The sequence below is a fragment of the Zonotrichia leucophrys genome, chromosome 4, assembly GCF_028769735.1.
Source record: "Zonotrichia leucophrys gambelii isolate GWCS_2022_RI chromosome 4, RI_Zleu_2.0, whole genome shotgun sequence".
In the NCBI taxonomy this organism is placed as follows: domain Eukaryota; kingdom Metazoa; phylum Chordata; class Aves; order Passeriformes; family Passerellidae; genus Zonotrichia; species Zonotrichia leucophrys.
The window spans coordinates 63987447-64002824 of record NC_088173.1 but is presented as its reverse complement, the minus strand read 5'-3'; the positions used below and the strand labels follow the sequence as shown (position 1 = coordinate 64002824).

The 15378-nt window shown below is 44.1% G+C and overlaps 1 protein-coding gene across 1 annotated transcript in view; it reads right to left on the bottom strand.

Moving 5' to 3' along the window:
• The window catches only part of ATRN (attractin), a 150330-nt gene extending 135356 nt beyond the window's left edge, over window positions 1–14974 (bottom strand). The window contains exon 1 of the mRNA XM_064711922.1: window positions 14658–14974. Within this exon, the coding sequence (XP_064567992.1) occupies window positions 14658–14962 (305 nt within the window). The 5' untranslated portion in view covers window positions 14963–14974. The remainder of the gene's footprint in view (window positions 1–14657) is intronic.
• Between the last annotated feature and the right edge of the window lie 404 nt (window positions 14975–15378).

Genomic DNA, 15378 nt, shown 5'->3' with positions numbered 1-15378 from the left:
CATCATAAAAAGCTTCTTCCTTATTTCTAATCCAAATCAACATTTGTCTCTGTTTGAAGCCATTTCCCCCCATTCTGTCTCTCCAAAAGTCCTTGTGTCCAAAGTCTCTTTACATCTTTCTTGTCAGCTCCTTCCAGTTACTCAAAGGCCACCATTAGGTCATCCCAGAACCTTGTCTTCTCCAGACTGAACAATCCCAATTCTCTCAGCCTTTCCTCACAGCAGAGCTGCTCCATCCCTCTGATCATCTTGGTGCCTCCTGTGGATTCGCTCCAAAAGCTCCAGGTCCTTCCTAAGGTGGGGGCCCAGAGCTGGAGGCAGCTCTGCAGGTGAGGTCTCACCTGAGCAGGGCAGAATCCCCTCCCTTGGCCCCTCTTTTAACCCTTATCCTCCTGTTCAACACTTCACCAACTGCTCCCCTTCCACACCTGTAATATGAGAAGGAGCCTGATTAATTCCATCTCAATAGAAATGGCAGAATGGAAGATAAAACTCTCCCGATTTCCTGACTACCACACACAGGTGAAAAGTTCTTCATAGGTCATACAGTGCAGTTCTGCTCTGGGTGGTGCCATTGAATCAAAGAGGCTTCCAAAGCCCTGATTGCACCTATTTATCTCTTACAGGTGCCTTCATCCTAAATGATACTTATAACACATCCAGCACATGTATATATTGTATTTTAAACAGTATCACTTACAAATGGCAAATCTACCTAGCAATTTCTGTCTGTTAACCAACATTCTTTCACACATTCTTAAATTTTGATCTCAAGGTCAGACTGATAGGTCTAAAGATAGCAGATCATCTTTCCCTCCATTTTTTTAAATCACTACTGCACAAACCAAAGACTCAACTAATGTTACTTTCTATTACTAGCTCTTCACCTTCTTCACCCTACTTTTAAAACTGCTCTTAAAAGATTATCCATACACCTGCTCAAGGGCAAAATTCAATTATAATTAGATGAAGAAAAAACTTTAAAAGTGAATTAATGATATAGAGGATACAATAAAACTTCTGAAAATCTAATCAAAGCATTAAGATTAAAAGAGCAGCAATGAAAAAGGCAGAAAATCTCATTTGAACCAGTGAATGTCATCAGTATACAAACAATCAGGACAAAGTATAACATGGGCTATTTTAGGGGCAACACAACACAAATGTTATGACAGGAGTCCTACAAATTGCCTCGGTGCATGTAAGTAACACAAGATGTAAACACGTGTCCCATGTTCCCACCTCCAGGGCTCGGGATGGGCTCTGCAGTCTGAGCCAGCTTGGGCAAGGACTCACCATTCTCCAAAAACTGGGTGTGGAAACAGCTCTCTGAAAGCATGTTCAGATTGGCAGCTGAGACTCTGATGGCATCAGTCTGATAGCACCCAGCCTGTCTGCAGGGGCTGCAAGGCACCTCCTTGTACCAATCAATTCAGCATCACAGCTGTTATCCACTTCATAAATCAGTCCTGTAATTCTATCCTGTATTAGTGCACTTGGAGAGGGAAGTGTGCCACAACCCTTCTGAATGTAAACTTCAGTGAAAACACAAAAAACAACTCAAGGCACAAACCATGGCTGTGGAAAAAATCTAAATAAAAAAAAAACCCAAACCAGACCAAGTGATGCACAGCAATTTCGCTTCCCCACTTTCAATCCTGTTGCAGTTGCTGCCGCTGGTTTGCTCCGGATATCACCAGGAAGCAAGGACAGCAGGGAGGACTGCTGTACTGGGTTTGGCTTTATTTCCACATAGAATCCCACAATATCCTGAGCTGGAAGGGGCTTGCAAGGATCACTGAGTCCAGCTCCTGGCTCTGCACAGGACACCCCAACAATCCCACCTGAGCCTGAGCGCATTGCCCCAACGCTGCTGGAGCTCTGGCAGCCCTGGCACCACGGCCACTCCCTGGGGAGCCTGGGCACTGCCTGAGCACCCTCTGGGGGATGGATGAGCCTCTCCTGATCTCCACCTAAACCTGCCCCAACACAGCTCCAGCCATTCCCTCGGGTCCTGTCACAGAGAACAGAGACCAGAGCTGCCCCTCAGGAGGAACTGCAGTTCACACTGAGCTCTGAGCTCAGTCTCCCCTTCTCTCCTGCAGTAATATTTCTGAAGATGCCCTGGAATAAGAGTGCAGGTGGCATATTGCCCCATCTACCTTTAGTTCAGTGCCCATTTAGAACAACATGTCCTGTGCAGTCTATGGATAGGGTTCCTCAAAAGGCAGCTCATAAGATTTTATTTACATTTCTAGATCCTAAGCGGGGTTTAATTTCAAAATCATACACATGAAAAGTTTACGTTCACGAATATCTCTATGTGTCCAGAAATATCTCAAACAGTATTCAAGATCAGCAATGTTTTAAGATATTTTACTGTATAATCAGTAGGACCTTTGCTACCAAGATCAGGATGAGATGATACATAATATACTTCACATTACATATATCAAAACTACTTAATACATAATATACTTCATATTACATATATCAAAATTACTTAAAACAACTATTTTACCCTGCTGACCTGTTCTCTTTTCTCCTTAGCTCCACTACTTAAACAGAATACCATATATTAAGGAACATAAGTGACATGCACAATAATTACTTAGACTCCACATCTCAGAAATCATAGAGCTTTACCCACATGTATGTTTTACACATACTACATACAGAAGTAGCTGCCAAAAGACAACCCAAAAAGAAAATTTCAAAACTTACCATTCCTACTATTTCACTCCTTGCAGAAGTTACAGCGACACACAACTCACCAGGGCCAAACTTTTCCTGAGTTTGTTTTTAAACACTTAATAATGAACACATACAACTTATAAAAAATCTTATAAAAGGACTTGAAGTCATTAGAGGAGAACCTCTGCTGAAATGTGAGTCAGTCATGAGAAAGGGAAAAATATGTGTGTGTATATATTTTACCCTATTAAAATCATAGCTATTTGGTGCTTCTTTAATTTAATTGGAGATTAAAGGGAAAGCATCTCATGCCAAGTCACAGTCCTGACCTGCCATTAATCTTCAGAAGATCAACAGCCCAGCCTGCAAAAGGGCTTCCAACACTCACTTTGGCCATCAGGCACGGCACCTTTTAACTGCTCTTATCACATATTTAAATTAGGAGAATTTAAAAACTTTCCACAATGCTTTCTGACCTCAAAATGGGTGCTTTTTCTTCTTCAGATATGACAGTTACCACAGAGATCATTTATAGTGGTTTATCTCCTCCTTTAGCATTGATGGTAGTGGCCTTCATCCACCTACTTTCATATTTTCAGTGTGTTACAAGACACTAAGGAAACATCAGTTTCAGTTGTGTCTATAGAATCCTGTTAATCTCCCTAAACCTGAACAGAAAGATTTCCTTCAGTGAATGACAGAAGTTGATTTATTATTTATTGAACTTACTACAGAAACACAAGACAGCCTTGATGCCCAGAGAGCCCCACAAAGCCTAACCATGAAGGGCTCAGGCATCTGCAAATTTATAGCTTTAAATCAATGCCAAGTGAATGAAAAATTCAAGTGCAAACAAAAATCAATAGACACACACATGTTTGTCTCCTACAAAACTTCTTCAAATCCACAGGTAAAAAGCAAGGAACTCTATGGACACAGGCTGAGAGAGCTGGGATTTGTTCAGCCTGGAGAAAGCTCCAGGAAGAAATTCCAGCACCTTGCAGTACCTAAAACAGCTCCAAGAGAGCTGGAGAGAGACTTTGGACAAGGATGTGAAATGACAGGACAAGGGGGAATGCTGTCCCACTGACTGCAGGCAGGGTTAGATGGGATATTGGGGAGAAATTGTTCCCTGTGTGAGTGTAAGGCCCTGGCACAGGGTGCCCAGAGCAGCTGTGGCTGCCCCATCCCTGGAAATGTCCAAGGCCAGGCTGGATGGGGCTTGGAACAACCTGGGACAGCAGGAGGTGCCTCTGCCCTTGGCAAAGTGCAGAAGAGACGGATGAAGTTACATCAATCCACAAGCAAAAGGGAAAGCACTCCCTCCATGCTCCCTGGGAGAAGCTCCAGCCCACCCAACCTCACTGGCACTGCAGAAACTCATGTACAGCCTGTCCTACCACAGGGCACTGCTTGAGGAGCCCAGGTCTAAAACTACACACTGTGAGTCACCATAACTTCATGTCTGCACTCATGCTTCAGTCCTCCCTGCCTTGGGATACTGGAAGTCAGGGGGTTTAGACAGTGGGAATATAGCAAAGGATGTTTCCTCCAGCACCACATCCCAGCTAATGCACACACATCTTGCACTTCAAGCAAGCAAAACTCAGGCACAGAGGCCACTCTGATGCCTCAACCAGCTTTGATCCTATAACACAATTTCCACATTGTGATTTCTTGTCTTTCCGTATCACATGACAAATTCCCATAAGTGCTGAATAGAGAAATTAAGATCACATTTAAACTCCATCACTTTTAACACACAATATCCTTTTTCATCAGCCTCAGTGAAGATGATTTAAGCATATTTATAGCAACATTAACCACATTTCTTCTGTAGGGCAGTATTATTCCCAGAATAGACAACTGAATACCAGTTGCCATCCAAATTGTCATTAAAATATGCTTCCAAATCTCCAAATTCCTATGTAAATAGAGTCATCATCAGAACATCTTTGGACCATATAAATAATTTGCCCTAATTAATTGATAGGGAAACTGTACCAAGGGGATTAAATGATGAACTGCCTTGATTCCTCAAGTCTGTGATCATCTATTCTCAAGGGAACAGTAAAGTTAGAGGCTATAAAGTCATTTCAGCTTTTCCAGCCAGACCACTCATTCCTGTTTCTACCAGAAATTCAAATCCCCATCCTCTCACATTCAAACCCCAAACTTGCATAGAAACTGTTATTGTACCATTCACATAAACAATTCTGCTGGTACTGACATTTGCCTGCTGTCCCAGAAATTCTTGACAGCTCAGGTACTGAGAAAAGCTGAAAGTGAACCACAAATTACTGGTTTAACATGCTTTCAGTAGCACTGGAGTTTTCTTTGGGCTCATCACATAAATTCAGACAAAAGTTAACAGACTATCAGAGTATCCACAAGAAAATTTTAAATTCCAGTAATATTAATATGGATGTTTCAGAAAAAGTGTGCATAGGCGGGAAGTCAAATCCTGGTTTTGACTTTGAACCACATCAACACCTCCTCAAAATGATTCATCCTCCAGAAGTTGAACGAGGGCATACTTAAACACCCATTACTACTCCCAAAATGAAAACCAGTAACTTTAAAGAGTCACTGCAACCTGTGCTTGTGAGAAAGACACTGACTGACCCAAATTTATAGAGCTGCCTGTTATGTGTTTCAGTGTAATAAATCAATCCCTTAACTAAAGTGCATTGACACACTGTCAAACAAGGAGGCAGCAATGCAGATGCAAACTGAGTGTCTTGAACAACAATACATTTCAACTTTTTCAACAAAACTAAAAGCAACTCACCCAACAATTCTGCCTGTTCCTGATCTCTCCTTGAAAAAAATTAAAATTAAAATCACCAGTGACCTCAAAACTAATTATTCCTCACTATATTATTTGGAATTCAGTACTTTGCTTCCAGCAAGCCAGCAACATCAATCCATGCTCACAATTTGGATACAGCAGTATACTTTTTTCTAGCAGCACTAAAATCCTTACTAGGAAACAATGCTGGAGTTTTCCCTGGTTTTTGGGCTTTTTTTTCCTGTCGCACTGGCCAGCCCAGTCAGCACTTCAGTTCCACACTATTCTGCAAATCAGGTCTTGCAAAGGCTGGAAATCTTTGCAGCATCACCTTTGATGATCTCACACAAGATCAAGGTATGTAGCAAGTGGACACTAGAGATCTATGCTCTGAAATCACTATAAAATTCAAGTGACACTCTCCACTCTGGATTAATGGGAGATTGACTGTGTAAATTAATCATTAAGAAGACAAGTGCACAACTCTGGTAGGAAACATGTTGCACCTTGCTGCAAAAAACCTTCACAAAACCACTCTGAAAAGCTTATTTTAGAGGAACTCAAACACGTTCTTGATCGTAACAAGCAATGAAATCTAAAAGCTGTGCTCATGGTAAACCTGAATCATACATTTTCCCTAGATAGTGCAATTACATTCAAAATATCTGGAACATGTGGAAAACGACTAAACTGTGACAGGAAAGAGATAATGACACAAGCACAAAGAAACTGAAGGGAAAAAACAGACAAACAAAAACAAAAACCAGTCCCACAAAACAAAACAACACCACAAAAAACAAAACCAGAAACAAACAGACAAAAAAAACACTAAAGCCACTCAATACACAGCTAAGGCACTGCAGGAGTAATTTTTTTCATTGCAATGACTGAAAACTAAATAGCTTTTAATCACAAAGTAATTGAAGACATTCCTTCCATTTGCCATGAAAAAATATTAGACCCAACCTAAATTTTCTGAATGGAAAAACACCTCTCAGTTTCTGTATTTGAGTTTATAAAAGGAGTTTACAAAAAAATGCTAATTCATCTGTGCCAAGCTTCTTATCCTTTGAGTAGACAAGCACCACCTTGGAGACAGATATTAAATTTTCAAGCAATACAAACACTAATAAGAAAGTCTTCCAAAGAGTGTTCTCCTAGCACAATTTTCTTGTTTTTTTTTCTTTCAGCTTATAGAAACTAGCAAAGAAAAAAAAAAGGTTTCTGAGAATCAGGAAACAAAGGGCAAAGGGAAATAATAGAAAATCTGGGATTTTCACAGCTGTATTTGTACATCCTGCATAAAGCTGAGCAGCACTGTCTCATGGTAAAGGTCATTACAGATAATTTTCACCCCAACGATGATGTGCAACACCCTGTACCTACACAAAGCAACAACTTCCTATTTAAATTTTTGCAACACGCACTGAGCACACCCGAGCTAAGTTTGTGTACAACAGTGCTTTCACCTCTGCAGCTGCGAGCCCAGCAGGCACAGCAGGGAATAAAAGGGAGTTTACACACTGGAAAACCCCTGGCTGGAATGCCCAGACCACCTCTGTCAGCATGGTGTCCCTTAAACCAGCTTAATTTCATTTCTGCATTTTTAGGAAACTGGAAATTCTGAATCTGGTGGTACTGCAGGAAATTTGGTTTAGCAAGTGAAGCCACAACCAGGACCAGGAATATTCTCCAGATCCTGGGGTATCCAAGAAGTACTTCTCACAATCTGTTCTGATCAGCTGCCCCTCTTTAGCAGGAATATTGCTCAATTCATCAGTAACATTTAAATTCTTCTTCATCATGCAAGATGCACTAAGACACTTATTATCAGCCCAAAACAGAATCCATTTTCTTTCAATTATTCTCCAAATCCCCCACTATGTCAATGTCCCAAATTTAGGTTATCAGATTGCTACATACAGCTTGTTCTGTGTGCAATTAAGGGCTCTTAACAACCCTAATGATGTCACAACTCTGCAATAAGGACAGAGCCCTTACATTCTGAATATCCCAAGCATTTCCCATTCAAGCCCAAACCATGCCTGGAATCATCTGTATGCAGCACACATCCACCAAAACCCTGCAAGCAACCTGCCTCTCCATCAAATAAATATTTATTTTAAGCAAAAGGAGGAAAAGTGACAATCTCAAGTAGATCTAAAGGAACTTCTGTGAGGATCAGCCATGAACAAAGCAAGGGAACAAAAGCAGGAAACAAAAAGCAAACATCCTTACTGCTCCAGTGTTTCGGTGACTAAATGAGTATTTCATTCAAAACTGTGCACAAAAGCAAATTATCATCTCTGTTCACTGCTGTAAAATTGATGACCAAATATTCCAGCCCAGCTTCCAAGATGCTGCAGTGGTTTAAAGGGCAGATGTGAGCATGTGGCTGTGCAGGAACAAAGCACTGGCACAAACTGCTGTGGTTCTTCTTACGGTGAATTCCAGTTTGAAGCAGCTCCCTCCTCCCCCAAAACTATTTTGTTTCGGCCTGTTTTACTCTGTTTTTTCACTATGCTTTACAAGATGTGATTTAAAAGCTCCTACTTGCAGGGAATATTTTGAGTGCAGGAAAAAAGAAGCAAAGCTCTGTCTGGTCAAGAAGGGAATTGTAAGTGCTCTGCCTAGAACTTCAAATCAGAAAAAAATTCTTCAAGGAAACCATTCAAGAAAAGGGGACCCAAGGGTATCCTAAATTAATACAGTAAGACAACAGCTTGGTGAGCAGCAGCATTACCTAAATATAGGATTTTCAGCATGGATTTCATAAACATGTTAGGTGCAGGAAGCTCAGAGTTTGAAATTTGCTCACAAAAGCTTCAGAGGAACAAGCAAGGAAAATCAAATCCATCACATACATTTCAAATATTATTTAAATTTATCAGGACATGGGACAAAAGGATCACTGGTCCTAGATTTTTTTTTTAATTGAAAAAAACAACTATTTTCTGTGAAAACAGTGCCAATTTCAGCCATTTTTTTGGTATTTCAATATAAGTTATTTCTGTTAAATGTAAATTGATGAAGATGGTAACAAACACCTGGCTGGACCTGAGCTCATTTTATTAGTTTCCAAAGGAAGCTGGGGCTGCTCCATTCCTGGAAGTGCTCAAGATCAGGCTGGACAGGGCTTGGAGCAACCTGGTCTAGCAGAAGGTGTCCCTGGCCCATGGCAGGGGGTTAGAATGAGAAGAGCTTTAAGGTTCCTTCCAACCCAAACCATTCTGTGATTATTTTGCATCCAAAGCGACAGGAACAACTGAGACTGAAATACTGGGAAAATCTAGAGCAGTGTCAGCCAAGTGCTAAGGGACTCAGGCAGGTATTCCCTGATCCTTACAGGAACAGAGAAATGACACAAATGGTGACTGCTGCAGAGAAGGAGGCATTCTAAGTCCAAGGCAGTGATATGTTTCTGGATTTGGCAGGCACAGGAACGTTATCCTTCATCTGCTCTGTTCCAGGAGCTCTCATGCTCAGACGTGCTCAGCAGGAAGACAGGAACAGGACAGGACTTCTCTCTCTCACACAGTGTTCAGTAATTCCAACCACTAAAGCTCCAACAGGCAAGGCACTGGATGTTTGTGAGGCAGAGATGATGGGGAGGATCCAGCACGAGCTGTTTTGTCTGACTGCTCTGAATTTTCCACTACTGCCTCCTTACTATAAAGCAGACTGAAAATAGGCAGTGAGCTTATTGCAAACATTAACAAAACCTCCCGCAAGTCAAATATTTATGCTGCTCGTTTAGTGCACGGCACAAACTGCAGAACAATTCAGATATTTCAAAAATACTGAATTATTTCACAGGTGAAGTTTAGTTCTTAAAACAGCCCTAGTAAAATATCAGATTGTCCAATAAAACAGGGAGAGGAGCAATAACAGAGAATTCAGATTAAATATTACCCATGAGTTTCCCAATGAACAGATCATTTAAACAGAATCATGGAATGGTCTGGGTGGGAAAGGACCCCGAAGACCTCCTTCACCTTCCACTGGACCAGGTTGCTCCAAGCCACAAAATAGATAATATTTATATATTATATACATGTATGGATAGACAGAAATATAGATATGCATTCATAAGGATATCCACACATACCTCCAAGAACTAAAAAAAACCATATAATTGTTCTTTTTTTCTCAGTGCATTCATTAAAATTGATGATGTTTAAGTATTTCCTACTCAAATAGCTTCTTCTTTTTTACCAGTGCAGTGTTTGAGCAAGTCTTTCATTAAGCAGCATGGAAGAGAAAATCATTTTAAAGCACAATAATACCCTAATGAAAAGGGAGGAACAGAATGGGGATCAGACACAAATGCAGGCCCCAGATCTAATTTGAGCACTTAAACTGATTTGATTCAAATTGCCAACATCCTTGGATCTATTAAGCATCTTCCTGACCTTCCTAAATCTACAAATGCCTCAGGTAGCTTCTTAAAGACATCAGCTTGTATTTAAGCTTTTGACCACAAGTTCCTATTTATTTAACAAAGAGAATTGCGATAGTTCTTTTCCAGCTCACAACTCTCTCAGGTAGTGATTTACACAAACCTAGAGACAAAATTCCTCTTCACTGTAATATTGTTTGGCCAAGCACACTCAACTACCTCCAAGTCCTTCATAACATTTAATCAGCAACACGTAACTGCTCCCCATTATATTACTAAAAAGAGAGTTTAAAGGATACAGTCTAATCTGTTTTTTACTCCCTAACTGTCAGGTTGCATGGTTAAGTCCTGCTTAGTATTTGCCATCTCCCACCACAAAAAGAGTATTATCATGAAAGGAGCACTGGTGCCTTTACACACAAAATCCATATTCCTGGAATAATTTGGTATTTCATTATATAGTCAAAATATTATTTTCAGCTACCATCAAACTGCCCATCAGTGAGCCTACACACACAAACCACATACACTAACTGTTCAATAAGTCAATCATTATCCTGAATTTGTTAATCCAACCCTTTACAATCTCAGGACAATAAATGGAAGTGAACCAGAGGTCATTTCTTGCTCTGTGCTTTACTTGCCTTGTCTGGTGAGGAGGGGCTGGGGGAACTGGGAGGGCTCAGCCTGGAAAAATTCGTGGTCAGAATGAGAAGAGCTCATTCTCATTCACTCCCCAAAACTCCCAGACAGAAGGGTGCAGCCAGGGGGAGTCAGGCTCTGCTCCCAGGGAACAAGAGACAGGACCAAGAGGAAATGGTCTCAAGTTGCACTTCTGGTGCAGGGGTTAGACTGGATACAGGGGAAAGCCTTCATGGAAAGGTTGGTCAGGCACTGGAACAGACTGCCCAGGAAAGTGGCTGAGTTCCTATCCCTGGAAGTGTTCAAAAACACGTGGGTATGGTTACTGGTGGTCTTGGCAGGGCTGGGGGCAGCTGGACTGGATGATCTTAGAGGGCCTTTCCACCTTTAATTCCATCTGCTAATTAGGCAGCTGGCTGACAACTCAGTTTAGGCAGGATGAGAGGTTGTGTCACTGAGCTGCAGACAGCGCTTTGAAGAGTCTATTAACAAAGTGTGCAGCATCTTTTTGATTGTACAATAATCAATGCTGCCAATTTCACTCTCAAGTTTGGAGCTCCCAAGCTCCCACTGCTCCAAATGCTATCTCAGGAAGCTGCTGCAGCTCTGTGACGAGGGAATTTCTCATCCCTCCCAGCAGCAGCTCCTCTCCTGCCCATATCATGGCAGCTTGAAGCCCACAGCAGCCTCCAGCCAGCCCAGAGCCCTCTGGAGGTTTATGATCAAACAGGAGACACAAGCACATCAGGCACATTCTGTGTTCTCTGTTTCAGCTTCTGTTAACACCAAGATGTTTATCTTTGAACAACTAAAGTGGCTGGTTCCACATCTTAGAAAAAAGTCACCTGAAGTCCTTCCTAAATCAGCCTTCCACTTCTAAAAAGTATCACTGATCTGGGGTGTGTTACTCATACATCTAACTGCAGTCTAAAAAAAAAGATTTCCCAGGGAAAAAGGGGAATGGAATATTAGAAGACTGCAACTCGATGCTACAATGTTCATCCTTCACTGTGAACACAAGAAGATGTGAGATATTAGTTGGTTAGTGAAGCACGAGGTGTAACTTTACAGTGTAAATGAAAACACTCAATGCCACAAATACAGTCATCATATACATCTAGATTAGACAGGATGATTAACATGCCAAATTTAATTACATCTCTCAGTCCAGCAGATAAGCACATAGAATACACTGCACTTAGAAAATAATTTTCACCTGCTCTTCTACTTCCCATTTGTACCTACAGCATTTAATAACACATTAAGTCCTTTAAAGCCAAACTCTTGACAACCATGAACCAAACAAAAACCTCCTGCAGAGCCAATTCTGACAGGAGACAGCAAACTCAAGGCATGTGAAAGAAGACACATGACTGCAAAACTATGACCACTGTTTGCATTTCTCAGGCTCCAAGTTTAAAAACATTACTAGAAATTCCAACTCCTTAATAAACAGACAAATCATCTACAGAGAAAAACATGTATTATGTTTTCAGGCAACATTTTAGACTAGAATTATATGCGAGAAAGAAAAAATAAGTTTTATCAAAACAGGTAAGAGGAAAAAAATTGAGGTTCTATTAGCAGTGAATATATACCATTTCTTTTTTTTACTTGGCATTACTATTCGGAAAAGAAGTCTCTCAAATCCATTCCCCAAAAACCACAAATATCCTAAGTTTCTCCAAGAGAGTAACAGGTATGAGGCTATTCCTTAAAGCTAAAAGAAAATGCTTTTCATGACAGCAGCAAAAAGACATTAAAAAGGCAGGTCTGGACTTCCAGGGCTTGCCTAGCCTGGAATTGTTTCTATACAAAACTCCTTTCAAACTGTTTGCAATACACACACATCTACAGACGGTCAATAAATATGAATAAAAAAATAAAGTATTTTTCTTCCATGAGTTCAGGTTATATAAACAGTTACCCTCCTCCCAAATCAATAAGGAACATCATCAAAGGGTGCTTGGTACTTCCATCAGTTCCCCAAGAAAGCAGCCACTGCCTAGGATAATCATCCTTTTCTCATTTCCTTCTTTTCCAGGAATCAGCCCTGCCAGGGAATTCACCTAATGCATGCAGACACACACTGGCTCTCCCTCTGCCACAGACGAATCCAAGGCAGGTAACCATCTTACAGAAATCCTTGCCATAATGCCAGGGAGCATCCTCAGCCTATTCCCATGAAGATTTCCGTTTTCTCATCCAGTGGGATACACCTCAGTCACACAACCCAACCGAGTAACTCAACACTAAAAGAACTGGCCCCAGCACTGCAGAAACACACTTTCCATCAGCATACAGCCCAAAAATCACTGTCCTGTGCAGACACCCCTCATTCCCACACACAGTTGCCTGCACTTGGCCTGGACCAGTGGAGAGCCAGGGGATTCCACCCCCTACCCAGAGCCCTCCTTTAGCCTTCTTTTCCTCAAAAAAAAAAAACTCTGAAGCAGCAGGACTCCCAATACCCTCTGTCCTGTTCAATCCCCTCCCACTGCCCATGTCTCCCCACAAGCCCAGGAGATTTCTCCCACCAGGCTGCTATTCCCACTGTCCCTCCCCAAAAGCCAGCAGCATTACATCTCCAGATGATGAGCCTCCCAAATGCCAGCTACTCCCATAAGGATACTGCTTCTCTCCCCTGCACCTACTTCTCCTGAAATAACCTTTAACCAAAACCAGCAGCTGCTGATCTGCCAAGAGGAGCTTCCTTAACCCCCCTCCAAACACCTCTAGAGTCTCCACACCACTCTCACGCCCACTTGCACGCCCTTCTCCTCCAACCTGTTCTAAGTGTGATCTAGTCCCATCCACACATTAGTCCTTCTCCCCGCCCAGGAACTGGCCCCACACCCACACTGACCTCCTGTGTCCACCTGCTCCTCACTGCTTCCATCAGCTCCACGTCCCCACACAAAGCCACCCCCATTCACCACCATCCTTACACTTCCATTTCTAAGTTCCCAAACCTAACCCTGTCACCAAAAATATATCCCCATACCCACTCCCCTCCAGCTTTACTTTCTGTCTGGACCTACTAAAACTTAAACCCAACATTCTCCTGGCTCTGCAATCCATCAAACCCAGATCCCCACTGATCCAGTGCCCTACAACCACATCCCTGCTCCTACACAGCCCCTTAGAATCACAACCGATCACCAGTAACGCCTGTGCAACCCCAGCCAACCAATGCCAAAAATTCAGCCCCCTTAGAGGCGCCTCTCTGCATAACAAACATCCTGTACTCACCCACTGGGGCACTAAACATCCACATCCCATTGCTCTGAGAGCTCCCCCAGGAAGCCCAACCACTCACCTCCTCTGGGGACAGTCAGACCAAGCCTTCCACACTGTCACCCCATCACACCCATGCTGCTGTCACCCCTCAAGCCTGTTTCTGCACACCCACCTCTCCCTCTGCATCCAAACCCCTTCTGTCCCCCTTCAGGACTCCTGCCCATCCCTTTACACCACATCCCCCTGAACCAGGCCCACGCTCACACCCTCACTGCCCAGAGACCCAGCCCCTATTGTCCTCTCAAGATGCTCCTATCCTGCCCTAACACCTGCATCCTTACTGTCACCTGCACCTGCCGCTCACCTTTATCATCACCTGAGTGTCCCTCACCATTCCCTTGACCTGCCACTCACCCTTAGTGTCACTTCCATCTACCGCTCACCTTTCACCTCACCTGGTCCCGCCCCTCACCTTTACTGTCACCCGGCCCTTCCCTGCTGCCCTCACTCACCCCTGGACCCTCCTCAGCAGGTCTGAGTGCCCAAACCTGCTCCTCGTACCCACCTCCCTATTGCCCTCAAGTGCCCCTTAGGGCCCCCGAGCCACTGCTGTGTCTTCTCCTTTCTCCCTTGCCCTGCCCCTGCCGCCCATCCCTGATGGGGCTGCCAGACTCTCCCCTCGGTAGCCCAAACCAGCCCGATTCCCACGGTTCAAACGAACTCCCCACCCAACCCAGCCCCTCACTTGAGCCAGACTTTCATTCCCGTACCCCAAAGCTAACCCCTCACTCCTGAACCAGCCCCGAACCAACCCCAAACCTCCGAACCAGCCCCGACGCCCCGTCCACACGGACCCCTCGCGTCCCCGCCCCCCGCCCCGCGGAGGCTCACCTGAAGCGCCCCCCGCAGTGCTGGCACTGGTCGCCCACCCAGCCAGGCTGGCACTCGCACTGCCCGGTGCCCGGCTGGCACCGCCCGCCGTTGGCGCACGGCTTGTCGCATTCCTTGGAGACTGCCACCTCCTCGCCGGCGGCGGCGGCGGGGCCCAGCACCAACAGCAGCAGCAGCGCCAGCAGCGGCGGCGGCGGCGGCGCCGGTGACCTCCCGCCCCGCCTGCCCGGTCCCCGCCGCGCCATCTGCGGCCGCTGCCGGGTCGGAGCGGGGCGGGCGGGGGGCGGCGGCACAACGCGGACCATCGGCCGCCGCGGGGCCTCCGCCGATCCCGCTACGGTGGCCGCGAGTGGGGGGGGAACCGGGAGGGCGGGGCCAGTGACGTCACGGCGCGGCCATGGCGGCGGGGAGGGGCCGGGTCAGGCACTCGCAGTCACAGGGTCCGTGCCACAGATCAGTCTCTAGTGTAGAGAGAGTGGAAGCAGCTCTTGGTTAGCTGCTACAGCTGCAGAGCTCTTCACTTAGGGGTGAGTTTCTCATCTCAGCAAGGTTAACAACCAGAGTTTAAAGCTCATGGCAATTCCCAAACCATGAAATGGCATTTCCCAGGAAATTAGTCGGTTTAAAACTGAGCTGTAAAATTAAAGCCCCTTTACTGCTCCCCATTAGTTAAATATTACAGGTGAGAAAGCAGCAGCTGGCACAGATACAACCCCAGAAC